This window comes from Sorghum bicolor, chromosome 8, assembly GCF_000003195.3.
Source record: "Sorghum bicolor cultivar BTx623 chromosome 8, Sorghum_bicolor_NCBIv3, whole genome shotgun sequence".
NCBI lineage: Eukaryota > Viridiplantae > Streptophyta > Magnoliopsida > Poales > Poaceae > Sorghum > Sorghum bicolor.
In genome coordinates, this window is record NC_012877.2 from 62,500,353 (window position 1) to 62,528,194 (window position 27,842).

Consider the following 27,842-nt stretch of genomic DNA (forward strand, 5'->3'; position numbering starts at 1 on the left):
GTTTCATGGACAAACGAAGTAGCTTCTGTAACAACAACTCCAATAATTTCTAAACGCTACAAATAGAGATTTTGGTAAAAATCAATCCTCCAACAACTTTTCTAAATGGTTATCTAAATATAGCCATATTACATTCTAAATTTTTCGCTATCTATCTAACAATAGAAGACGAGAAGGCTTGTTGCGCTGCGCCACACCACCGCCATGCCCTACCCGGCCTCCCTAGCTCTAGCTTGTGCCACGCCATGCCGCCACCGTCTCTCCAATTTGCGTCGCGCTGCCGTCTCAACTCCCGTCGTCTCCTTGGCCCAGCTGCCTGCACCCTCCCAAGTCCCAACACCCTGCCTTCGCTAGCAATGGCGTTCGCTCGTCCCTGCGGTGATAAAATTTTGAAGGCTGTAGACCATATCGAAATCTCCGATCCCCAGTCCAGCACCTCCTGTGCAAGCAAAAGCCAAAAGAAAAAACGGACGCGATGTGGAGCAGCCGTCTTCCATAGCAACTTGGCTCCAAGTACCGGTGACGATCCAAGAAACATGGCACCGTAGGCCAATGCTGCGGAGTAGGTGCGAGCGGCCAGCCTAGCTCGAGCCTCGAGAACACCCTTCACCGTTACTACCTCGTCCAGCACTCTAGCGCCTTCTGCCAGATCTCTCCACGGCCACGACGACAGCAAGGACCTTCCACAGGTTCGTAGAACCACCTCGACGTACGCGTGATGAACGTTGGGGGTTTGGTGTTATGGTGCTTGCCTATGTGGACGGCGACGAAGCTCTCGCGCACACGAGATGGCCGGCAAGATACGAGGGAGGAGGCACCAAAGCACGAGCAGACGAGAGAAGTCACGGGAGCGGCGTGCTTGCACTTTCGGTCTAGAAGAATATGAGATAGAAATGACTACATCTCCCCAACGCCGAACGACCGGTCTTGATTCACGATTAGACTCGGTTTCGTGAGGGAGAAATGGCGTCTTCCTTCGTTTTCTAATCTCTCATTAATTTTATTGTCATGTCAGCAAATTGCTTAATTAGTTGGCAGGATAATATTAAAGCACATAAAGACTACCATTAATACTTCATTGAAAGTGCCCTAAACATTGATGTGATGAACTTGGATTTGAGAAACTGAAGAACTCATCGGAGCGCCTTCAACTACTGTTACTTAGCATGGAATCATTATTAATCTCCAACTCTAACTCTAATTTTTTTATTTAGTCTTTTTTTTGTCTCCATCTTGAATATGCCCCTGGGCATGGTGAGCCCTGAGCAATGATCCTCTTAACGTTGAGAAATACATGCTACTCCCTCCGTCTTGTATTGAATGTCACTGGCAAGTAGGATTTGAATGTCTGATTCTCAATGATTACCATGCATCTAGACTATTTCTTTGCTTACGCCATTCTCAGTGAAGCTTTTATGATCTATTTTCTAATATATTCATATTTTTAAAATAGTATAGAAGAGTTTCTGCTCGTATAAAAACTTATATCATCTCTCTTATCATTAATTTGGTGTCAAATTATCATATTTAGTGTTAATAAAACTCTAATAACACCACGTTGAGACTACCCTTATATTTGGACGATCTATGATGAACCTAAGCCTGCGCAAATTACCCGATACCAATTACCCGTACCCGAATTACCCGGACCCGAACTCGAATTACCTGAACCCGAGGTACCCGATCCTAAATTCGAATAGTGATTTTGATTACCCGAAATTAGTTTGGGTAATTCGGGTAATATCCTCCGGTACCCAAACTACCCGAATTACCCAAATATTTGTCTATATCTTTGTATTTATCATATGTTGTTAGTTAAATATTAGAACTTATCAATTTAATAGAACATAATTCTCTTTGTTTGAACAAGTGCTAGTAATATATTATTCTCTACAAAATGCTATTAAAATTTTATACAAATTGCTGTTGAAATTATATATAAATTGCTATTGAAATTTTGTGTAGTGTGTTGTTTTTTGAAATTTCGGATAAATCGGGAATACCCGAACCCGAACCCAAATTATCGGATATCCGAAATTGCGGGTAGTGTTTTTTCGGAACTAATATCGGATAACAATTTTGAATTACCCGAATTATCTGACCCAAAAAAATCAGGTAAACCGAATGCCAAGCTTAGACGAACCCACCTACCCAAAAGCTACAACGGCAGAAATAAAGGGACAGAAGTATGCAACACCACAAGAGAGTTTTTAAAATGTGAGCATAGACAGTTTTTGAACAAGAAAGAGAGAGAGGCAGGCATACATTACACGTGGACATAATTACGTGTCAATTGCTGCGAACAAACGCGGGGGGAGAACGACCGCGCTGTGGGCCCAACAAAGAAGAGTGTCAAGCCAAACCAACCACGGTTTCCTTCCCCAGCCGCCGGGGCGCCGCCGATGCCGATGCCGATGCCACGGGCGCGGACGCGATGGTCGGCGCTGGCCGCCAGCGCGCTAATCCAGTGCTGCGCGGGGAGCTCCTACTGCTTCGGCGTCTACTCCCCGGCGCTCAAGGCCTCGCAGCGCTACGACCAGTCCGCGCTCGACGCCGTCGCCTTCTTCAAGGACGTCGGCGCCAACGTCGGGGTCCTCTCGGGCCTCCTCGCCGCGTGGGCGCCCGCGGGGGGGCGGAGGCGCCCCTGGCTCGTCCTCCTCGTCGGTGCCCTGCTCTGCGTCGCGGGCTACCTCCCCATCTGGCTCGCCGTCGCGGGGGTCGCGCCCGCGCCGCTCCCGCTCATGTGCCTCTACATGCTGCTCGCCGCGCAGGCGCAGACCTTCTTCAACACCGCTGATGTTGTCTCCGCCGTCGAGAACTTCCCCGACCGACGAGGCACTGTCATCGGCATCATGAAGGCAAGTTAACTCTCTCTCTCTCTCTTTCTTTCTTTCTTTCTTTCTTTCTTTCTCTGCTCTGTCCTCCCATTATTTCGGAATGCGATCCACAATATTTGATCTGAGACATTCAGACAACAGTAGACTTGTTATTGGGTTGGAGCCCTTAACTGACAATTGAAATCAGCACACCACGTTACCTGTCACGTTTTTCTGGGTTACCTGTCATTCACTACTTTGCTTATGCCATCTGGATGGAGCCTTATTGGCTAACATGAATTTTGACTATGTCCTGCTCCTGGATGCTGCTGTCCCACCAAACTCTTTGGATCACATTCTATCAATTGTCTTCATTTTGCATCAAACTTTCAGTCTAGTACCAAAGCTAGTATTGATTACTTAAAAAAAAGGTAGTATTCGTTTGTCAGTTTCGGTTTGAACCCCAACCATGTTAATTTACTACCAGCCAAATTGACTGGATTTTTTTTTTTCAAACCGACGGTTTCCCCATTTCCGTTAACAAACTGAAATACAGATGTTTGAGCAAGCAGTTTGAAAGAAATCAGATACAGTGACCTATATCTGTATGCTAAGACTGCCACCTGACAGCCAATTGACAGGAAATTAATTCCTATTGATCCCACCTGCAGTTCCATACTAATGCTGGCAGTTTTGACCCGAACTTAACTCATTTCATTTTTGTTTACTTTTGCAACAGGGTTTTCTAGGCCTAAGTGGGGCAATACTTGTCCAAATTTACCGCACTATCCACATTGATCCCAGCTCTTTCATACTCATGCTGGCAGTTTTGCCCACAGCCGTCACGTTGGTGCTCATGTATTTTGTGGATGTCCACAACCCACATGAACGGTACAACAAGAAATTCCTAGATGCTTTCTCCCTCATTGCTGTTACTGTTGCCGGATACTTGATGATTCTCATAATCTGTGGTCAAATTTTCTCAATAAGCTCAGCTGTGCAGAGCATTTGTTTCGTGGTACTCTTGATACTAGTGATGTCTCCGGTAGCCGTCGCTTTAAAGGCCCAGACACCACATGAGGAATCAATCTCAGAACAAAGGACTGGACTGCTCCGTGAAGAGGTCGCAGAGGATTCTGAAAATGCTACCTCCAGTACCGCACTTGGGGGATCTGACCAAGACCTGTCTGCAGGCAAAGAGAACCTGAATGTATTACAGGCCATGTGCAAACTCAACTTCTGGTTGCTCTTCCTAGCAATGGCTTGCGGAATGGGATCAGGTCTGGCCACAGTGAACAATATCAGCCAGATTGGTGGCTCCCTTGGCTACACGACCAAGGAGACCAGCACACTTGTGTCACTCTGGAGCATTTGGAACTTCTCAGGGCGGTTTGGTGCAGGCTTCATATCTGACCATTTCCTTCGCCTGCGAGGAGTTGGCAGGCCATTCTTTATAGGTGTTACGCTGCTGATCATGAGCGTCGGTCATGCCATCATCTCCTCCGGTCTCCCTGCATCACTCTACATTGGGTCGGTGCTCATCGGCATGTGCTACGGTTGTCAGTGGGCCCTGATGCCGAGCATAACATCTGAGATCTTTGGGCTGAACCATTTTGGGACCATATTCAACACGGTGGCTGTTGCAAGCCCTGTTGGGTCTTACATCCTCTCGGTGCGCATTGTGGGCTACATATACGATATTGAGTCGTCACCAGATGAGCACTCCTGTGTAGGTAAGCAATGCTTTGCGCTCTCTTTCATGATCATGGCTGGGGTCTGTATGTTCGGGTCTGCTGTTGCGTTTGTGTTGTTTATCAGAACAAGGAAGTTCTATAGGCGTGTCATATACGCGAGGTTGCAATCTTTCCTAGACTAGTGAGAAGTCTTCATGAAAGATGACGATATAACTTGCAATAATGCTTGTACATGTATGGTGTATATTATGTGAGTATTTGTATAAGCGTGAATATATAACTTTTGGAGATTATTACATAGATGGAACATGATCTTCAACTCATGGCCTGAACAAATATATATCTTTTACCTTCACTCTACGACTAGGCTTGATGTGTGGCTCCTGTACATCCTCTGTGAATTTACGATTGAAAAGGGAAAACCATATATACTGTAGCATGTACTAATGCTAGATAAAGATGAAGTGTCACAGTTGTTTCCTGTTTCCTGTTTGCACAAAGTATCGATGCCTGTTTAATCCCCCTTATCCCCAGTGTACCTGTAGACTAATGTTTTTTTTTTTTGAGAATGTGCATTGCACATTTTCTTCTTTATATAAGAATGTGGAAGAAACAAGTACAATAGGATTACACGGCACTGCCTAAAACAAAGTTTAGGAAGAGGAGAGCAGGGGTTACATGAAAGAAATTTACAGAGCAACTTGATAACCTGTAGCACAACCGACAGCAGGCCTTACTGTGTTATTGAACAATGAGGATTGGCCACAAAACACGGGAAAGCTACTGGATTGCTTGATTTGGAGAGAGTGATACATTACATGTGCTTCTCTGATACATTACTCGTCTCCTAGTGCATATAGGACACTGCATTATTCAGCTATCTTCCTCCATCATTTCACTAGTAAACAATCTCATTCTGTACCTGTCACTTGTCACCTTCCTTGATTTCTCCATTGTTCATCTTGCTGTCCTTTCCTTTGTCTTCTCCTCTGTTGTTTTCTGTTGCTTCCGCCTCTGCCTTGTCTTTCTCTTTAGCCTCCTTCGCCTCCGCTTCCGCCTTTGCCTTCGCCTCTGCTTCCTCCTTTGCCTTGGCCGCCTCAGCCAGCGCCTTAGCGGCCGCCTCCTCCTTGGCCTGCTTCAGAGCCTCCACAAGACCCTCGAAGCATGCATTGGCGTCCCTCTTCTTCTTCATCTTGGACATGGGCATCAGGTTCTCGGCCACATCTGCCGGCGACATGTCTGTCTCCTCGAGCAGCTGCGCTATCTGTCCGAACAGCTCGTGCTCCTTGACGTCCAAGTAGTTCTTGGCGAGCACCTTGAAGGCCTGGAAGCGGCAGTAGGACATCTCGATGTGCCTGTCCATCCTGCCTCGCCGGATCAGCGCCGGGTCCAGCTTGTCCTTGTGGTTGGTGGTGAAGATGATGATGCGCTCGCCGCCGCACGCCGACCACAGCCCGTCGATGAAGTTGAGCAGCCCGGAAAGCGTCACCTTGGTGCCGTCGTCCTTGTCGGGATCCGTCGGCAGCGTGGGCTTGTCAGCACCGTCTGCCTCGGCCTTCTTCTCCGCCTTCTTGTCCTTGCGCTTGCCGGTGAGGTCGACAGAGCAATCAATGTCCTCGATGACGATGATGGACTTGCCAGTAGTCTCGATGAAGAGCTTCCGCAGCTCGGTGTTGTTCTTGACCGCCGTCAGCTCGAGGTCGTAGACGTCGTAGTCAAGGAAGTTGGCCATGGCGGCGATCATGGTGGACTTGCCGGTGCCCGGGGGCCCATAGAGAAGGTACCCTCGTTTCCACGCCTTGCCGACCTTGGTGTAGTAGTCCTTAGCTTCCTTGAACGCCTGGAGCTCGTCAAGGATCTCCTCCTTGTCGACGGGGTCCATGGCGAGCGTGTCGAAGGTGGCCGGGTGCTCGAACGGGACATGGCTCCACACGTTCTTGCCACGGTACGAGCTCCAGCTGCCGCTGGGGTTGTTGGTGAAGAGGCGGCGCTGGCGGTTGCGGACGGTGACGGCGCGGCCTTCCTCGAGGACGTAGGGCAGGTACCTGTCGAAGACAAGGTCGCGGTGGCGACGGTGGAAGACGACCCGGTAGAAGCGGCGCACTTCCTCGCCGGGGTACCAGCTGATGACTTGGGACCCGGCCATCTGCTTGCAGGCGTACCACCAGATGGTGGCCCCGGCGAAGACGTCGGTGACCTCGTCGTTGTCGTCGACGGAGACCTGGAGGTTCTTGCTGTTCTTGCCGAGCTCAGCCCTGAGCTTGCGCGCGCGGCGTGCGCAGGCGTCGGAGAGGTAGGCCTCGACGGCGAGGTAGAAGTCGCTGCGGTGGAAGACCTCGGCGCCGTACTCGTTGATGGTGAGCTCCAGGTAGGGGCTGAAGAAAGAGACGAGCTTGGATCCCCAGGTGCTGAGGCGGTAGCGGAAGGCGACGGGGATGTGGTTCTGCACCATGGACCAGAGGAAGAAGAAGCTTGCCAGCGCAGATCCCAGGCCTGTCCACTTGTCCATCATCGCCATGGCTTCTTAGCTAGCGGTGATTCCGTGACTAGTGAGTTCAGTATGTAGGAGGAGACGAGGAGTATATATATATATATATATTCATATCCGTTCACGGGATTGTTGACTTGCAGTCAACGGCTCCCCCTCCCCGGCTGCCGGTTACCGTCGTCTCGTCGGAAGGAAGGAGCAGGTGAGGCGGAGCTGTCGCCGTACGTTGTCCGATGAATAATGTGGATTCCCCCACGTGCGCCGGCACACGGTACAAGTTTTTTTTTTCCTTTCAAAAATCAAAAAAGATGATGTGTGGGGTCCATCCAATGGCAGGCAAATTCAACCAAAGCTAGCAAAGGAAGAATTTGCTTTGTCCAAATAATAAAACTGCTCAAATGCGTCATCTATATGGACCTTATTAGCATTAGTGGACTATCCTTGTTTTATTTATATATAGGCCCTGTTTGGTTCCACCAACTAAATTTTAGCTAGCTAAAATTATTTTAGCTACTCTTGGGTGACTAATGGAACTAAACTATTTTAGTCTCTTTTAGTCAATGTGTTTGGAACTTTAGCTACTAAAGTGACTAAAGTTTAGCTAGCTAAAATTTAGTTGGTGGAACCAAACAGGGCCATAGAAAGACGTTAATTTAATTTACAGCACGGAGCTTGGTCTAATTGGACGGATGCACGCATGCGTGGACTGCAAGCTCCTCTACCATATATAACCATTGTTAATGACATCTCTTGTCACCGTTTTCTTTATGAATCAGGAGGGCGAGGGCCCTACTGTAAAATGACGTTAATCAAAAGGAAAATCTGAGGAGGTTTGTTTCAATAAAAGATGAAATTAAGAGACAAAGAAAGAAAGAAAGAAAGAAAAGGAAAAGGAATCCGAAAACCAAATTGAGGGAGGCTCTTCTTCTTGGCTATATGCCTATATGCAAAAGCAAGGAAAGCTCCTTAAAGAAGTTTGACTTGCAAGCCAAAATGTTCTAGCTGATTCGATTTAAGATCTGGTTATTCATAGCGGTCCAAATTGTCCAAGCCATTGATATATGAAAAAGAGGAGGGAGGGAGGCGACTCTTGAAGTTATTTATGGTTTCAAAAAAATACTAATGTTGGTTGGGCATATATCAGATTTAAATCAAGCCCCTTCTTTTAACAAAGGGGCAGTCCAGGAGTAGGTGTTCAAGGATTTCTTTAGTGTTTAAGGAGCATAAAGCACAATATAATCTTCCAAATGCACATGTCGCCTTCTCAAGATGTTTATGGCTTTGAGAAGAAGCTAGGAAAAAAATCTTGTGTTTTTGTTGGTAGAAGGAATTCCGAAACCATTTAAAGGAAAATTTACTTGACGATGTCCAATCAGGGACTTGCAAGCTTTAGCAGAGGAGAAAGAACTAGAGTTCCAGGTGTAAGTCCAAATGTTTAGGCCTTCATCTAAATGGAGTTCTTCACACTTAACGGAGAGCAATTGAAACCGAGCAAAAGCCGATTTAGAGATAGGCAAGTGGAAGAGTTGAGACATAGAATTTCTAGAGACAACCATCTTCACTGGAATAAACTGCTTTGCAAAGGAACAAAGATCAAGTAACTTTAATCTTAAGACCTGTGAATGACAAAGATCTAACCTTCCATTTGAGCAATTCCCCCCCCCCCCCCCAAATATGCTATTTTTCACATGATTTGGTAACCTTCCATTTGAGCAATTTTTTTCCCAAATAATGCCTACCATAGGGATGTCTAACCTATTGAAGAATTTATATAATTTTTTCATCATTAAGGCTTCATTATGAGATTTTAGGCCAATCACTCCCAAACCACCTTCTTCCTTTGGCATACACACCATTTTCCATGGATTTTGTAGGATTCCATTTTAGTCAGCTCCTCTCCAGAGATAATGCTTTCTAAACTTGCCAATATATTTGATGACTGTGTATCTGGTAGAATAAAAGTAGACATGAATAAAGTTGGGAGTGAGGAGAACACAACATTTACCAATTCTAGTTTACCAGCTTTGGAAAGGAGATGTTCAAGTACTGATTAGTCATCTTTCACATGCATACATATCAATGTTAAAAACTCCTCAACTTTTGGTTTGGGAAGTCTCAAAAAGTGAACCTAGGTAAGTGAAAGGAAGAGATACATTGGAGCAACCAAACTTTATTTAGTGATGTTTACTGGTACTCTGAGACCAGTTGCTCTATCTATGGAGTAAGGATTTTAGGAAAAACAAGGGCCTGCTTGTACATCCTTCCAAAATAATGAGGCTACATATTGCACAATTGAAAAGTCTAAAGTATATTGAAAAGGAATTGGGACATTCAGGAGGTCAATATCTTTAGCTTTATTGACAAGTGATTGGAGAAAATCTGCTGCAAGAACAACACAGTAAGCGATGGTGAGTATGTATACGTACACTACTTATAAACAACAGTCTACTTTTATTATCGCAATGATACAACGGTGTTGTATAGGCATACATGAATTTATTTATTTGGCATTTGTGGTATTATTAGTATATACACGTATGAAAATGACAATCATAACTTACTTTTAACTATATATATATCCTACCATCTGAGTACTTTTTGATGTTGTCTTCTATTATTAGAATCATGAATACATGTTATCCACTAATTTTACAGACACGAGTGTGTGTATTGTTCAGATCGTGCGTCCTAGTTGTTCCAATTCCAATATAAATAATGTACCCCCAATTGCTCTGATAGCATATCTTAGCAGTCTTATATTTGTACTTCATTAATTGTTTGACATACTGAGGACCTGTCATTTGTCATCTCATTTGATGTGTCCGTTGCTCATCTTGGATTCTGACGTTTTATCGCCTTGGTCTTGTCCTTTGCCTTTCTTTGCGTCGTCTTCCTCTTGAGCCTTCTTCTTTGCCGCCTCTGCTTTCTCCTTGGCCTTGGCCGCATCCTCCTTGGCCTGTTTCAGAGCCTCCACAAGATTCTCCAGGCACACGTTGGCGTCCCTCTTCTTCTTCTTCTTGGACATGGGCATCAGGTTCTCTGCCACATCTGCCGGTGACATGTCTGTCTCCTCAAGCAGCTGCCCTATCTGGCCGAACAGCTCGTGCTCCTCGACGTCCAGGTAGTTTTTGGCGAGCACCTTGAACGCCCGGAAACGGCAGTAGGACATCTCGATGTGCCGATCCATCCTGCCTCGCCGGATCAGCGCCGGGTCCAGCTTGTCCTTGTGGTTGGTTGTGAAGATGATGATGCGCTCGCCGCCGCACGCCGACCAGAGCCCGTCGATGAAGTTGAGCAGCCCTGAAAGGGTGACCTTGCTGCCTTCGTCCTTTTCAGGCTCCATCGGCAGCTTGGGCTTGTCAGCACCGCCGTCTGCCTGCTTCTTGTCGTCCTTGCGCTTGCCGGTGAGGTCGACGGAGCAGTCGATGTCCTCGATGACGATGATGGACTTGCCGGTGGTCTCGATGAAGAGCTTCCGCAGGTCGGTGTTGTTGTTGACCGCCGTGAGCTCGAGGTCGTAGACGTCGTAGTCGAGGAAGTTGGCCATGGCGGCGATCATGGTGGACTTGCCGGTGCCGGGGGGTCCATAGAGCAGGTACCCTCGCTTCCACGCCTTGCCGACCTTGGTGTAGTAGTCCTTAGCCTCCCGGAACGCCTCGAGGTCGTCGAGGATCTCCTCCTTCTCCTCAGGGTCCATGGCGAGCGTGTCGAACGTGGCCGGGTGCTCGAACGCGACGTGGCTCCAGACGTCGCCCCTCCCACGGCCGCCGCCGCTGGGATTGTTGGTGAAGAGGCGGCGCTGGCGGTTGCGGACGGTGACGGCGCGGCCTTCCCGGAGGACGTGGGGCAGGTACTTGGCGACGACGAGGTCGCGGTGGCGGCGGTGGAAGACGACCCGGTAGAAGCGGGGCTCGTCCTGGTTGCCGTAGAGGTTGATGACGTTGGACCTGGGCACCTTCTTGGCGACGTACCACCAGACCGTGGCGCCCTGGAAGTCGTCGGTGACCTCGTCGTTGTCGCCGACCGAGACCTGGAGGTTGCTGCTGTCCCTGCCGATCTCGGCCTTGAGCTTGCGGGCGCGCAGCGCGCACGCGTCGGAGAGGTAGGCCTCGGCGGCGAGGAACAAGTCGCTGCGGCGGAAGCGCTCGGCGCCGTACTCGGAGATGGTGATCTCCAGGTAGGGGTTGAGGTAGGAGGCGAGCTTGTTGGCCCAGGTGGCGACGCGGTGGCTGAGCGTGACGGGGACGTGTCTCTGCACCATGGACCACAGGAACAGGAAGCTCGCCAGAGCCGAACCTAGGCCCGTCCACTTGTCCACCACCGCCATGGCTACCTTTTGTGTGTTGTTGCCTAGCTCTAGCAAGCTTTCTTTCTTAACTGGTAGAGGCACTTGCTTGTTGTTAACTACTCTCACTCAGGCTAGCTTATAGTAAGCACATGCATGGTACATATATACTTATATTGTTTGATCTCAAGTGCCGATGGGGATGCCAGTTTATATAGACGACCGTACCACAGCTAGCCGGGTCGTTGCATGCATATGCACCTAGCTCAGCTACTTGACTTGGAGTCAACTGCGCTGTGGTCGTTGCATGCCATTGCCTGCTGGTTGCCGTTCGTTGTCTCCTAGTGATATCGGAAGGAAGTAGGTAGTATAGTATGCTTTGCTAGTAGTAGCAAAGGTAGAATTTGCTTTGAAAACAATGACGAAACCGCCCAATATATACATGCGTCATGCATCTAGACATGCATGTACTATATGATTGGTGGGGCAGATGTTAATGGACGCACGAAACTTGATGTAATTGGTTTGCAGACGAATTGCCATGACTTGATCATCTCGGGTGCATATGCGTGCACTGCAAGCTAGTCACCATATACTTTTCGTCGGGTAGTTGCATTGTTGACACAATTGACAGGCGGCGATTTCTTTTTTAAAACGAAGGGACAGAAGAACTACCCGCTATATTAAAAAAAAAAAAAGAGATCACCTGGACGCACTGTACAACTTCAGTCAAAAGGTTCTATACATCACTCAATTTACAAAAGTAAAACGCCTCCCAAGGGTGATGGATCAAAACTAGAAAAATGGCCACCGGGTGAATGTAGAAAGGTGTTTCGCTCCCTCCATAACCCATAACGACGTCTCGTCTTTGATTTTCTGAAGTACCTCAAAGTTTGTGGACTCGGTGTGCTAAAAAACATTCGCATTTCTTTCCGTCATATTTCCTAGCAAACTAGTATGATTAGTGAGCAAAAGCCTTTCCTACTTATACTCGGTGCATTTGACATTGTTGTCCACCACTTCTCAAGTGTCTCACTAGGTGGCCATGCACTCGGGTGCAGGGATTTCCTTCCATAAGCACTTTGTGAACCTGCAATACATAAAAAGGTGTAGACCGGTCTCCACATGGAGCCTACATAGTAGTGTGCAGTTTTCTTGGTTTAGCCATCTTCGAGCTTCTAATCTGTCGGCGGTCTAAACTCGATTCTAAATCGCAAGCTAGCACATGTACAATCCATCCAGAATCTGGCCTGTTCGATCTGGAGATCATAAAAAATTTAATACTAATCGTGTCTCATGCGTGTGTATACACTACTACAAAAAATCTTTTGCAATGCGTTTTAAAAATGACCTCAAAGATGAGCAGGCTTTTAAACCACCTCGGTTAATGCCTGTGATTAACCGAGGTGGTTATTTTTCATTAACCGAGGCAGTTACAGCTAACGTCCTCGCAAAATCGATTTACCGAGGCGGTTATAATGTAACCATCTCCTATTAAATAACCAAGGCGGTTTTTATAAGCTGCCCGCCTAGGAAAATCATGACATTTTAGGAGGCGAGCCTCTTAAAATAGCCTGCCTTGGTTAATATGTCCAAGGCCCAGGTGAGGCCTGATAGGCACAACAAGTATAAATCCCGAGTTAGGGTTTCAATCCCACACTAGCTTCCTCTCCTCAACCCCAATTGTGCAGGTCTCCTCCCTCTCCCACTCTGCATCTCCCTCCTCCCTTTGGGCCGCGGCGGTGGTCCACGGTGGCGCACGCCCAGACGGTGGTGTGGGGCGTGTTGTGGTGTGTGACCAGGCGGTAGCGCAGGATGCGCGGTCAGGCGGTGGCACGGGGCAGGCGATGGCGTGTGGCCAGGCGGCGGCGTGGCGTGAGGCGTCGGTGGCTAGCCTCCTTCCCTGGTTGCAGGGCTGATCCGGTGAGGTGGAGTTCAATCCGTTGAGAAGTTGTTGGGATCCGGTGAGGAGAAGCCTGGCGAGGTGGAAGATCGATCCAGTAGGGAGCTGACGAGGAGTCTAGATCCGGTGTGCTCGTGCTGCAGCGGTGCTCGATGGTGGCACAGATGAGGCGGTGCAGCATGGGCTTGACTGGCTTGTGATGGGCTATGCGGGCCTATCCATGGATTTTTCTTTCTTTTTTTTGCTTTTCTTATTTGATTAATCGAGGTGGGCAGCAAACCGCCTCGACAAAGGTCATATTAACCATAACTTTTGATCTGATGCGGTTGTAAAAACCGCCTCGAAAAAGCTTTTTTTGTCCGCCTCGTTAAAAAATATTGTAGTAATGATACTTATGTTGTTGTCAAGTTTATTGATCTAGTAATAATCATATATATGTAAATATATATGCGTCATGACAATGCCTAGCAGAGACACTGAAAATTAAAGCCTATTTACACGCACGCAGCATTCAGCTTGAGATCGTGCTGTGCTGCATGCCATCCGCCATGCATGGTATATATTCCTGCGCTTGCGTGCATGATGCACGAGAGGCCGGGTGAATGAAACGTACTGGCAGTGGCAGCATGGGTCATGCATGCGTCTCGTTCCACGTGTCTAACCCTGCTGGCGATGCCGTCGATCAGATCCGTACCAACAAATAAAATTTGCAGCGTGACTAATTTAATTTGGATACTAATTAGGGCATGCTGATGCTGGGGATTAACTATTCCCCGGCCGGTGTGGTGGATCTGGACACAGCCACGATCGATCCGATCCCCACCGTACCCCTTGTTGGAATTCGAGATCTCGATCGCCATCGCCTCCTTCTCCGGCCAAACTAGCTAGGTTGCTCAAGATGCCTCCGGCCGCCTAGCTATCGTCCATCTCCACGCCGACGACCTCGTCCTGTTCCGTTTCACCGTCGTCGTCACCATCAGCCGTACGTCGAGACGACGACGACCAATATAATGTCTCCTCCGTCACACCCACGACCACCACTACTTCGTCTACCAGGGCCAGGCACCAACAACCAACACTCCATCGATCTGGTGTGGTACCCAACATCCCGCTGCCTCACCAGTTCAGTCAGTGACTGCGACGCTGTGCTTCTGCTGTTCTACTTGGCCCCGCCAATTTTAATTACAACGACGACGAGCAGTATGATCTCCACCTCCAAGACAGGAACATGGAACACCAAGTTGACGCATATTGATTATGATTATTCACCCAAAGAGAATTTCAATTTTGAGCAACGGTCCCTGAAAACTTGGCCGATGGTGTTATTCAAGTCCATGAACTTCTAAAGTGACGTATGTGGAGTGATCATCGTATGTCTTTAAACTTGGCTGGTGGTGCCTTTCCGGTCCCAGAACTTTTACGATGATCACCGCAAGTCCCTAGACTTGGCAAGTGGTGTCATCCCTATCTAAATGTAATAATATAAAAAAAATTTACTTCTTATTTTAGTATTATGTTAAAAGTTTTGATAGTAGTATAATTTTAAAAGTTTTAGTAATATTGTTTTAAAAGTTACTTCTAATTTTAATACTATAATACTACTATAAAAACTTTTTAAAATAATACTAAAATTTGAAGTAAGTTTTAGTAGAGAAAGCTTTTAATACTATAGGAATATTACAGTGGGCTAGGCATTCTCGCTCGCTATCAAAGAATCTTCGTGCTCCGCGCCTTCTTTCCATGTGTGACCCTTCCACACGCCTTCGATCTGCTTTTTCCGTGGTTCATCCCGCAAGCACGCAGCTGCCAACAAGGGACGACATCGTCAAACCATGTCCTGGCCGCCGCATGAGAAGCCTCGCCTCCCCGAACAAGGGACAACATCATTTGTTGAGGGTACATGTGGACCGGGTCCCTTCCTCAGCGTGCTCGTATTGTTCCTGACTCACAATTTAATGTTCATCTTCTTCCAATCTTCCTCCCTCCCCTCCCCAGCGCCACCTCTCATCGTCGCCTGCGTAGCTGCTAGCGACCCCTCCGGTGACATCTCCATCCACAAAGCACCCTCGCCGGATGAACCTGCCTCCCCAAACATCATCGACGCTTGCCCTTGCTGCCTATCCCGCACAACCGTTTATCATACCCGCCTGATTGGCGGTGCCCCGCCGCCTCGCTCACCGTCGGGCAATCCACCACCACCATCTCATTGCGGCCGACTAGCCAACAATCTATGGTCAGGGGAGAGCTCGAAGCCTCACTGGCTGACCAACCCTCTAACCCTAATCGTCGCCTCCTCGTCCACTGCCTCGGCCACAAGGCCCTCACCGCCGATCGTTCCGCCCACCGCTTGCCCACTGCACCTGCCGTCCCCTTCTTCCTCGATTCCGAGCATGGGTCGTCACGTGCGCCGCTTGTTTTAGTGGCACACGCACGCCCAATAGTGATTATGCCTGTGGACAAGTATAGCGTGAGATGATGGGTATGGCCACTCGGAGGACGTGGGTGCATATGTCTTCTTGTGCAGAGGCGGAGCTCCCCATGCGGCACAGTGGGGCAGCTGCCCCAGCTAGCCACGGTGATGAGACCCTATACCCCCATAATTATCCTCCCTAATCGCACGTGTCAGGCAGCGTTTCTGTGTTTGGCTGTGTCCTTCTAGTCGACCAAGAAAGATAAGGGTCATGCCTCAGGGGAGTGCTGCACATTGGCTACGCTTGTAAGTTAGGCCTTGTTTAGATACACCCAAAAACCCAAAACTTTACAAGATTCTCCATCACATCGAATCTTGCGGCACATGTATGGAACGTTAAATATAGATAAAAAATAACTAATTGCACAGTTTAGCTGTAAATCACGAGACGAATCTTTTAAGACTAGTTGCTCCATGATTGAATAATGTTTGTCAAATAAAAACGAAAGTGCTACAGTGTCAAAATCCAAAAAGTTTTTGGATCTAAACAAGGCCTTAGTCGTGGGTCGTGGACTTTGCACTTACCAAGGGCAAGGGATGAAAACGGTATGGATATTTTCCGACCGTATTCGAGACCGAATTCGTTTAGAGAGGTTTAGATCTGTCCGTATCTGAGTCCGAATGTTTAACATCCGATACCGTATCCGTATCCGAATACTTAAATCGTATATTTATGATGTCGACATCCAATCATATCTTATCCGATATGATTGACACTATCCGTATTCGAATCCGAATCCGACCAGAAATATAAAAACAAATATGATATCGGTGATATTCGTCCGTATCCGATCCGTTTTCATCCCACCAAAACCTGATAGGCTATTATGATTTAATCTCATTTATTGTACAACGTTTCCTAAAAAAGTATTGTACAACGTGGCCATAGGTAGCACACAAAGTGCACAACTGAGCAATATATGTATTACTCCCTCTGTCTCTGAAAGCTGAAACTTCTAGAGTTGTCCTAAGTCAAACTTTTAAAACTTTGACCAAATTTGTAGAAAAAACGCTAAGATTTACAGTACCAAATTAATATCATTAGATTTATTATAGAATATATTTTTATAAGATACTCATTTTATGTCATAGATATTGATGCTCTTTTTTATAAAGTTGGTCAAAGTTAAAAAAGTTTGACCGGCACGGATTCTAATAGTTGAAGCTTTCAGGGACATGGGGAGTATATATCTTAATTATTGTATGCTTATGCACTGCTTTTAAATATATTTATCACATATATCATACACTAACTCATTTGTTCTTAAGGCCAGTCTCAATGCATAGTTTCATGGCACAGTTACCAAGACTATAAACTAGGTAACCGAGCCACTGGAGTTTCATGGGGATGAAACTCCTCTCTCATCTGATCAAACTCCTTCATTTAATGACTCTGCCAAGTCAACAATTTTGCTTATGTGGCACCCTATTTAATGTGCATGACACTCTTATGAAATACGCATTGAGACTGGCCTAAATTGGCATGTTGGTTCTCTTAACTCTTTTATGACACTACAAACTGCTACCTTTAAATGAGAAACTACTGCATTTAATATTTGAATTTGCCATTTATTAGCCATTTAGAATTTTATTTTTTTAATCTCAATAAAAATGTGTTATGTGTATATAGTGTGTACAAGATATTTTATAATATTCATTGTTTTGTCCGTCCCACCTAAAATTTCAAGCGAGCTCCGCCACTGTTCTTGTGTGATGTTACTAATGATTGGGCAAGGAAAATAGGATCTATCTATAACTCCTACCCACTTGTTTCTTGTGATCGGGAATAGAAAAATGAATTTGTCAATCTATGGATAGTCCGATTCTCAACAATAATTACTCCAATCAAACTTGTAAGAACCTCAAGCTTGAACTTTGTAATTCGCTTAAGAAGATGATAGGGTTGAAATAGGCCCCAAGTCTTGGAGGCTTCCTCAACAACATGATGTATGGACTCCTTTCTGGATTGGCCGAACCTCAAGATAAAATCTGGTGTCATATGTGTTCTTGACATTGTTGTTACAATCAATATCGTGTTATTGGAAGGCATGTCTATTGATAGCAAGATATGTGTAGTAATTTTGTTGTTCTCAATATCTATGGCTTCAGTAAGAGCATCTCCAAGAGATCTTTATATTTTGTTCCCAAAATATGGTGTTTGCCAACTCCTAGATTATTATGAGGAGGAAAAAAAAGTCATTTCCAAGAGTTTTCTATATTCTATCCTATTTTTTTCTCGACACTTTCTCCTACGACCACTCGACCAGGTATTATATTTTGTATCAGCAATCCTGAATTTGTTTTTGTATGCGTTTAAACCCTTCCACCAAATCTTTCTTCCTTACGTTTTTCTCACCAGGAACCTGTCTTTCTTGTTGCTCACTAGACGGTTTAAGGGAAAAAAAACCTCAGACGTTGGATCTAAATCCTATGATTTTAATTGGTGGTTGCATAGGTTGCACACGAAGCTGAGTTGCATAGGATACGTTCACTATAATAATACTCTACTACATTACAAGCTTAAAATTTCCCCCGGCCCATTGCTTGCGTTGTTTTTTCACAATTCCTATAATATATCATGTTGAAGATTATGAATTGGATGCCCGTCGGGCCACCACACATGTGAAGGCACAATCCCTGGTTGGGCTTGCTTGGGCTTTCTAGTCGTCCCATGCTTATTTCAATACAGGCCTCCCTACTCCATCCTGAAAACAGTGCCGGTCCTAGAAATTAATATGATAAATAACAATAAATTAATATGGAGGATTGTCGAACTCATTTAGGATGCATGATCTTTTGAAGATTTATTGTCAACTCATTTAAGGGATAAATTGGATCAATTAAAATAGTTGAGAAGTGTGAATTGAACCGAACTGGGAGAACATAATTTGGATTTTTTTTTTGCTTTAATAAAAAGATCCCATTATCAAAAAGAAGATAACGCATATGCAATCCTCCATGCAAGCACAAAGCACTCTAACAGCCTCTACAAATTTTATTCTCCACATATATCTCTACTGGGAGACTCATTCCATAAACACTCTTTTTATATACCCTTTCTCGTCTCCACTAGACTCTCTAAGTTTCGTTCTCTACTATACTCCGATTGCTTATCATAATTTTTCTTATATATAAAAAAATTATGGGAGAAATACATACCATATATCGAGTTTAGAGAGTGATCGATGAATACGGGTATCGCATCACGGATTATGGCCTGACCCATCAGTGGTATGGCTCTATCTACCCGGCTCGTGCATGCATGGCTCTACCCGGTACTGAGGCTTAATTAATTGCCAGGTCAACAGGATTCCAAATCATAGACTTGTAATGAAGCCGAACCATTTAGCACACCTGGAGTATTATTAGAGATGTGCATAGAGACAATATGTTACCGCCGGACAATTTTTTTTACTATTAGAGACGCTGTCACGACCTGTCCCACAGAGGAAAAGAAACAGGGAAACGAGCGGTTGTTTGGGCGGCCTGTCTGCCGCAGTGGTGTGGTGATCCATCATCCAACTTGCCAACATGTAGGAGTAGGATCTCGATCGGGGCCAAATTTGATAATCTTATCCTGCGCGCGTCGTCGTCAAAGGCTAATAATTAATTAAGGGCAGGCTATTAGTACTCTGTGATGAGCATAGCAAGGCGGCATGCGCTGCTGATCGGCATATGCGCGGTTGGCCGAACGGCCGCATGACATGCAAGATCTACTTTTGACCATTCGATATATAGAGATCACTCCAAGTCTCTCTGATCGGGGATGGATGCATGCATGTGACGATCAATGTATGTACGTAGTATATATATTGTTGACGAAATCCGTCGTCGCTTCATCGATCATATATTCAAGCTGTTTAATTTAGCTAGCTAGCTTATGGCACTGGCATAACACGCACCCACAAACTTGTCTCAGCCGTATATATGTACAGCTAGCGCCTACACTACACGAGTGATCCTAGTTAATTGGATTTTTTTTAGAGACTAGAGAGCAAGGAGAGAAGAAAAAAATAGATAAAGAGTTTGTGTAAACAATAGCGGCGTCAGAAAAGCTAGAACCCTACCAAAGGAGCTTATTAAAATATAATGACAGAGAACCCTAGTCTACGGGTCAATCCCAAGCTTCAAAGAGGGCCTTATGAGTGTGTAAAAGTAAGACCTTATTTAGATCTAAAAAGTTTTTGGATTTTGACACTGTACTATTTTTGTTTCTATTTAACAAACATTGTCTAATCATGGAGTAACTAGGCTTAAAAGATTCATCTCACGATTTTACAAGTAAACTGTGCAATTAGTTTTTGTTTTCATCTATATTTAATACTCTATGCATATGCTGCAAGATTCGATGTAATGGAGAATCTTGAAAAGTTTTTAGGTTTTGGGGTGAACTTAGGCCTTGTTTAATTCACCCCCAAAACCAAAAACTTTTCAAGATTCTCCGTCACATCCAATCTTGCGGCACATGTATGAAGCATTAAATAAAGTCTAAAACAAAAACTAATTATACAATTTGTCTGTAAATCACGAGATAAATCTTTTAAACCTAGTTAATTCATAATTGGATAATATTTATCTTAAATAAATGAAAGTGCTACACTGGCTCAAAATTTTTTATTTCGGCAACTGAACAAGGCCTAAAAGTAAAACCATGCCGCATTTGGATCAATAAGTCAACATAGGAAAATATATGCCCAACCACCAGAACCACTGCCAAGTAATTTATTATTAATGTTGCAGCCCGGGTCTCACCTTCGATCGACGCCTTTTTCGTGTATGTGTGTGTGTGTTTTTGTCAAAGGCTGGGGCGTAGCCGTCACAACTTTGTTGAACAAAATTGTCTTGTGTGCATTTGGACGGCGCACGTACGGCGCCTGTACGAGTGGCCATGGTTGAAGACAGTAAAAACGTTATTATGTGCGTATTAGGGCAGCAGCAACGCAAGATAACAAGGGTGTTGGTCTCATCCAAAAAGCAGACTACATGTACATGTAAACATGCTAAGGTCTTCATATTCCCAAGGCAGACGTAGCATGTGAGCTTGGCCCATATCTTTTTGAATAGCAGGTACTCTCTCCGTCCCAAATTATAAGTCATTTTAAGAATTTTGAAGAGTCAAAGTTTTTTTAAGTTTGACCAAATTTATATAGCAAAATAATAACATTTTTTATACCAACCAAGTATCATTAGATTCTTTGTTAGTTATATTTTCATATCGTACCTATTTTATGACATAAATTTTTATATTTTTCTCTATATTTTTGGTCAAACTTGAAAATATTTTGACTCTCCAAGATTCTTGGAATAACTTATAATTTGAAATGGAGAGAGTATATTTTATGCTTGGCGTGTTTCCGTGGTCATTTCTCATCTATAGCCTCCCTTCTATCAATCGAAGCTAATATTATTCTCTGTGAGCACCTCTAATATGTTTGAGGCTATTGGTAGATGTGATATAGACAATGAATATATACATAGAGCTTGAAGCAGTACGCGAGGTGGCGCGTTGGAGAGGCCCTTAGCAATATGCCTCTGCCCTCAGGTATAAAGCAGCTTTTTCTCTAGACTCATATTTTTCTACGTATATTTATTCAATGGTGCTACTTTTTAGTTATGGATGGATAATATATTTATTCGCACAGAGATAGTATGGTGTCTATGATAACTTAACTTTATCAATTTCATTTCAAGGCCTTGTTTACTTGTGAAAAAATTTTGAATTTCGCTACTGTAGCACTTTCGTTTGTTTGTGGTAAATATTGTTTAATCATAGACTAACTATGGTCAAAAGATTCGTCTCGCGATTTACAGTCAAACTGTGTGATTAGTTTTTGTTTTCGTCTATATTTAATGCTTTATGCATGTGCCGTAAAATTCGATGTGACAGAAAATCTTGAAAACTTTTTAGATTTCGGGGTAAACTAAACAAGGCCCAAGATACGTTGGCTCAGTATTTTGAAGGTGAGAATAAGGGTGCTTATACTGTTATGCTACACGTGCAACGTGAAGAAAAAGATACGGGAGATTTTACTAGTGTTTTTATTTTATTGTAGTAGCGCTCCACTACTGTACTTGCCAACCATCATTCACCACCACCCACCCAACAAGTTGACTCTCTCCGTCCGTCGCGGATCCTCTCTGACGTCTCGTGTCTATCTATCCAATGCATACCTTCTCTTGTAGTAGTAGTAGTAGGATTAGGCTTTATTTAATTCACCTTAGAAACCAAAAATCTTTTAAAATTTCTCGTCATATTAAATCTTGTAACATATATAGAGTATTAAATATAAACGAAAATAAAAACTAATTATATAATTTATTTATAAATCACGGTACAAATCTTTTAAACTCAATTATTTTTTATTAAATAATATTTATTAATTAAATAAAAATAAAAATATTACAATGTCAAAATTTAAAAAAAAATTTTAATCTAAACAAGGCCTTAGTAGTACGCACGCAATGGCCTGTCATCGTCGTCACTCTTCTACTCTGCGGCCGGCCTCACTGCGTACTACTAGTAGTTCAGCCGAGCTCCATTTTCGTCGGCCATCCAGCTCAGAGCAGCCTCCACAGATGAAGATGCTGCGGCGGCAGCTCCTGCTGAGCCTCAGCTTCCTCCTCCCTGCTTCTTTCGCCTTCCCACTATGCACCGACGCAAGTCAGTCAGTTCCGCCTGTCCCTTCACTTTGCCGACCGGCGACCGGCGCTAGCCGCTAGCTGCATGCTCAACTAACTTCTTCTTCTTGTTGCTGCTGCTGCTGCTGCTCTTTCTCTCTCCAGGGGCGCCGGTGCTGCTCAACACCACGCTCAAGTTCTGCGCCTCCCCCAACGACAGCGGCAGCGGGAACAGCAGCTGCTGCGACGCCACCGCTGATGCCGCGCTCAGCAAGCAGTTCGACGCCATGGCCATCGCCGACGCTGCCTGCGCCGCCGTCGTCAAGTCAATCCTCTGCGTTGTAAGCCATGTGCCATCACTCGGCCTCTGCAAGCTTTGCTCTTTTTTATTTTTATTTTTATAACAAACCGCTCCTCACGTGCTCGGTGGTTTGCTTCCCTGGGTTTGATCCATATATACATTCTACTGTTTTTGGGGAGGGGCAGCCGGGCAGGGTTTCACTTCAGAATGATTTGCTTATTGCTCCATGCTGCTGCGAGTCTTACTACTGTTTCTCTTCACCTGCACTGCACTTATATGTACAGGAAGATTGAAACTTTTGCTTCTTCTGATACTCAACTAGTCACCAAAGTACTGTAGAAAAATGCTAGATGCACTTCACAAAAAACGTTTGTAGCTAAACATGTTCACTTTGCTAGCATCACAATGGTTGCTGTAAAATTAATGTCCAGTCTAAATATTTTGTACAAACTCAGACCAAACAAAAAGAGAAACCATATTTGAGAGTACTCTGCGTACTCTAAGTAGTAGTATAACATCTTTCCAAGTGACTGAATTTGGTTACAAATACCCTCTGAACTGACTGAAATCTAGATGTCTCACTCAGAAAAAGAAAGTTTATTTACATGACAATTTAGATGTCTAATTCAAAAAAGCAAGTTTATTTACATGACAATACACTGAATTCAACAACTCCGCTCCCAGAAATGCAGTCCATATTCTGCTGACCTGTTCAACACCGGGACAAAGATTCGGACAATTCCTTTCCTCTGCAACTCCACCTCGTCGGCAACTTCTGCTCAGTCCAAGGAAACCACCACTCAGGACTACTGCAAACTTGTTTGGGATACTTGCAAGGATGTCAGCATAACGAACTCTCCCTTCCAACCTCCCCTGCAAGGCACCGCACCGCCTCCTAGTTCCCCGTCCAAGCTCACCGATGCATGGCAGTCCCAAAGTGACTTCTGCAGCTCCTTTGGTGGTTCACCTGATGACCAGTCTGTATGCTTCAGTGGCGACATGGTCTCATTCAACGCTACCCAAACTTCACCATCCCCTAAAGGGATATGCCTCGAGAGGATAGATAACGGGTCCTACCTTAACATGGCTCCTCACCCTGATGGTTCCAATAGGATCTTCCTTGGCAGCCAACCTGGGAAGATATGGTTGGCCACTGTCCCCGAGCAAGGATCTGGGGGCACTCTACAATTCGAGGAAGCAAGCCCATTTGTTGATCTGACTGATCAGGTGCACTTTGATTCGGCGTTTGGACTCATGGGCATGGCGTTCCATCCCGATTTTGCTACCAATGGCCGCTTCTTTGCCTCTTACAACTGTGATAGGACAAAGTCACCCAGCTGCACTGGAAGGTGCTCCTGCAATTCTGATGTGGGCTGTGATCCTTCGAAGCTTGGTACTGAGAATGGTGCTCAACCGTGCCAGTATCAAGTTGTTGTATCAGAATATTCAGCCAAAGGCTCCTCAGCAAATGTTTCTGAGGTTTGCTCCCTTGAACATACTCTTTCAATCACTGTCTTGATGTTGCCTGAACTTCATCTGTTCATTGCTCACATTCTTCTTGAAATGCTTTGTCAGGCAACTTCGGCTGATCCGTCTGAGGTTAGAAGGATTTTCACAATGGGGCTACCTTACACATCTCAACATGGAGGACAGGTACTTTTTGGTCCTACCGATGGGTACCTCTACCTCATGATGGGCGATGGTGGAGGAAAGGGAGACCCTTTTAATTTCGCTCAGAACAAAAAGTCACTTTTGGGCAAAATTATGAGGCTTGATGTTGACAGTACATCGAGTAAGTCTTTATGTCATTCGCTGATTTATTCATTTTCAAATTCTTTGTTATTTGTTTGTTGATTTGCTCCAATTAAATTTCCATCTTTCATTACTTTCCTCTACTCCATTTGATTTCCATGTTTATATCTCCATAAGTCTGCTCTTGTTTTTCATCTTAGTTATTTTACATAAAAGCTTTGGCATTAGTACTAACAAACAAAATGGACGCATCAGTACTAAACTCTGGTCCTAACCACCAACCAGAACCTTCAAGTTAGGCTATTCCAATGATGTCTCTCTCTCTCTTTTTTGAAACAAATCATGTCTCTCTTTTGGGCCCACGGTATTGGCTACTAATAAGCTAGAAAATTATTGGACACATTGGCAGCACTATTAGTTATCATGTTAGTCAAAGATGCCAGAAGATGACTAGATGAGAATGTGGCCTTCGTATTGGCAGCATTATTAGCTATCATTTTCATAGTGAACTAATTGGAAGGCCACGGCTATGAATCTTGCAAGCACTTGTTACTTATGATGTCTGCAAACTGCAATTCAAATTAGTCTATATGAGTATGAATTAGCTGGTTTCCTCTGCCAAAACATATAGCTCTGTCAGATAGACTATTAAAATATTTTTTCTGTATGAACACAACCAACATGATCTGATTCTTGTTTTTCTTTTCTTTTCAGGAGCTAGTGAAATTAGTAACACAAGTTTGTGGGGAAATTACTCTATTCCAAAAGACAACCCATTTGCTGATGATAGCGAGCTAGAACCAGAAATTTGGGCATTGGGTCTTAGAAACCCATGGAGATGCAGCTTTGATTCCGAGAGACCTTCCTACTTCTACTGTGGAGATGTTGGGCAGGTACCATTCAAGAGCCTCAGTAATCCATGTTACGAACTTTGACTTGCTTGATTAGTTTGTGTTATGTAATTGGAGTCAGGGATTCATTGATTCTAATCATTGTTGAGGAACTGAATATGTATGTAAACAACTTCATTTGTGCTTGGACAACCTTAACCGTGTAGGATGAATACGAAGAAGTAGATTTGATCTCCAAAGGCGGAAACTATGGATGGCGTGCGCTTGAGGGTCCACTTGTTTATCATCCACAGTGGGCACCTGGAGGAAATACCTCGCTCAGCTCGATAAACGCCATTCCTCCAATCATGGGATACAGTCATTCTGATGTCAATAAGAATATTGGGTCAGCATCAATCATGGGAGGCTATGTCTATAGAGGTTCCACTGATCCCTGCTTGTATGGAAGGTATCAAACGGATTATATACTGCTATCTCAATACGGCCATTGTGTTCATCCGGAACTTGTTTAGTACAAAACGGATTATATTCTTGAAATGAAATTTAACTCATGATTGAGATGTATGTATCTGTTAATGTGTTTTCAGGTATCTGTACGCTGACCTGTACGCTTCGGCCATGTGGACCGGCACAGAGACCCCTGAGAGCAGTGGGAACTACACGTCCACTCTGATCCCCTTCAGCTGCTCCAAGGACTCCCCAATACCCTGTGACACCGCTGCTGGGAGCCCTCTCCCCTCACTTGGCTACATATACTCGTTTGGTGAGGACAACAACAAGGACGTCTATGTGTTGGCGAGCAAAGGCGTGTACCGGGTTGTGCGGCCCAGCCTCTGCAGCTATACTTGTCCGACAGAGAGAGCTGAGACGGGCAATGGAGCAGCGCCTCCTGGTCCTTCATCCAAGGCGCCGATGACAGGATTGAACAATCAGATGGGAATGCTTTTGTTGTCTGTCATTATCTATGTTTTGGGTTTGTTGGTAAGATAGGATCCTGCTGCTGAGTCAGTCAGTCATGTGCAAGGATAAAATGACCAGAGTACTGATATGGTGCATATGTTATTAGGAAGAGATCACGATAAGACTGTCAGTCAGTTAGGGATCGGATCCGATCGATGCTATGTAGAATATGAGGGAAGGGAGGGTTAGCCTGAGTTTGCTGTAGGGTCTTGGTTACATACATGTTCAGTTGTTTGCAAGGAAAACAGAGGAGCTGGGCTGGGGAAACTTTTGTTCATGTATCATGTCACTTTATTCCATGATCACAGTTCAAAGATTGATCTTCTAGAGCATATGTATCATGTATGTACATTCATCTGCCGCACCTTGCTCATCATAGTGTGATGACCATGGCCGGAGCCACGAAGCGGGCATTCCATGATCAGGAGGAAGAAGGCCTTTCATGTTGCCAATGTGTCGATGAGTCTTCAGTTAGCAGATGAAAATGACGACACTTGGACCGGTTTCTTCACTGAACTGCGCTGCACTTGTGCGTGAGCTGGAAGGGCCCTCGCTTTTTCTTCTTCTTTTTTTTTTCTTTTTTCTGGGGAAGGTTGAAGAATGTATTAGGTGGCTGGCAAATGGCAATGCAACCGGACACTAGATAATCAGGACAAATTTGTTTGTAGTCACAGACATCTTGTGGTAGTTGTTCAGAGGTATACGTAACTGATGACAATTCGTGTACTGCTTGAATTTGTTCCTTTCCGGAACAAATTCATCCTTTTTCGGAACAAATTCAGTACATGAAACATCGTTATGTACCTGTAATGACGTTTCATGTACTCACAAGTAACGCAATTTGTTACCAATGCCTTATTTAGCAGTGTTAGAGCATCTTCAGAAGTTTAGTATAATTTATTTACTAAACTAATCAATTTAGTATGTTAACAAAAGAATAGCAACTTTAATTTTTGTGCTTCTCCAACAGTCTTCTATAATAATTTTTTAAAAGTTAGAGTCTACATTTAAATATTTTTCGGTTTATTATATTGTTCATAAAAAATTTAAAATGAAATTAAATCTTTTTTCGGCATCACACTAACGCAAGCATCAGTTGTGTACGGCCAGTAAGAAGTGTGTAGCTTTCATGCCTTCTAGTCAATGCAAACGATGCGCATACGTGAAGATAGTATGTCATACACATATGAAGGCAATATGTCATGCTTTCGAATAAAAAATCAATACACACTTGCGGAGGCAAGCATGAGGTGATAATGTTGACCTCCAGGGCAGCAGCAATGGTAGGCTGGTACAATATACGAGCGGCGCCCGAACCAGAGGACTGCATGAGCAGTGTTGTAAAACACAGAAAGAGATAGAAGTTCTCCCGACTTTAAAATTTATGAGTTGAGAAGGATATTTGATAACTTTTTATTTATAAAAAGTATTGTTAGAGGAGTTTTTTTTTTCTTTTACTAAAATATTAAGATAGAGAGTTGTTTTACCAAACTCATGCAGATGCTCTTAGGGCACTCACAATGCAAGACTCTATCACAGAGTCCAAGACACTTAATTACATATTATTTATGATATTTTGCTGATGTGGCAGCATATTTATTGAAGAAATAGATAGAAAAAAATAAGACTCCAAGTCCACATTGTTCGAGGTAATAAATAATTTAGACTCCAAGTCCATATTATTTAAGGTAATAAATAACTTTA

General features: G+C 44.5%; 4 protein-coding genes across 4 annotated transcripts; 2 read left to right on the forward strand and 2 right to left on the reverse strand.

Annotated features, from left to right (window-relative positions):
• LOC8072879 (protein NUCLEAR FUSION DEFECTIVE 4) lies at nt 2,267–4,870 on the forward strand. Its single transcript, XM_002442576.2, has 2 exons — nt 2,267–2,858; nt 3,556–4,870. The coding sequence occupies exons 1-2, from the start codon at nt 2,403–2,405 to the stop codon at nt 4,690–4,692; spliced, it is 1,593 nt and encodes a 530-aa protein (XP_002442621.1). The 5' UTR covers nt 2,267–2,402; the 3' UTR covers nt 4,693–4,870.
• LOC8072880 (AAA-ATPase ASD, mitochondrial) lies at nt 5,117–7,061 on the reverse strand. Its single transcript, XM_021446067.1, has one exon. It carries the CDS (start codon nt 7,026–7,028, stop codon nt 5,436–5,438), a length of 1,593 nt encoding a protein of 530 aa, XP_021301742.1. The 5' UTR covers nt 7,029–7,061; the 3' UTR covers nt 5,117–5,435.
• LOC8065260 (AAA-ATPase ASD, mitochondrial) lies at nt 9,529–11,467 on the reverse strand. The gene has a single exon (XM_002443622.2). The coding sequence runs from the start codon at nt 11,323–11,325 to the stop codon at nt 9,808–9,810; it is 1,518 nt and encodes a 505-aa protein (XP_002443667.1). The 5' UTR covers nt 11,326–11,467; the 3' UTR covers nt 9,529–9,807.
• On the forward strand, nt 22,106–26,470 carry LOC8065261 (HIPL1 protein). The gene is made up of 7 exons (XM_002442577.2): nt 22,106–22,317; nt 22,440–22,615; nt 23,260–24,054; nt 24,151–24,367; nt 25,042–25,220; nt 25,385–25,626; nt 25,766–26,470. Exons 1-7 carry the CDS (start codon nt 22,119–22,121, stop codon nt 26,166–26,168), a joined length of 2,211 nt encoding a protein of 736 aa, XP_002442622.2. The 5' UTR covers nt 22,106–22,118; the 3' UTR covers nt 26,169–26,470.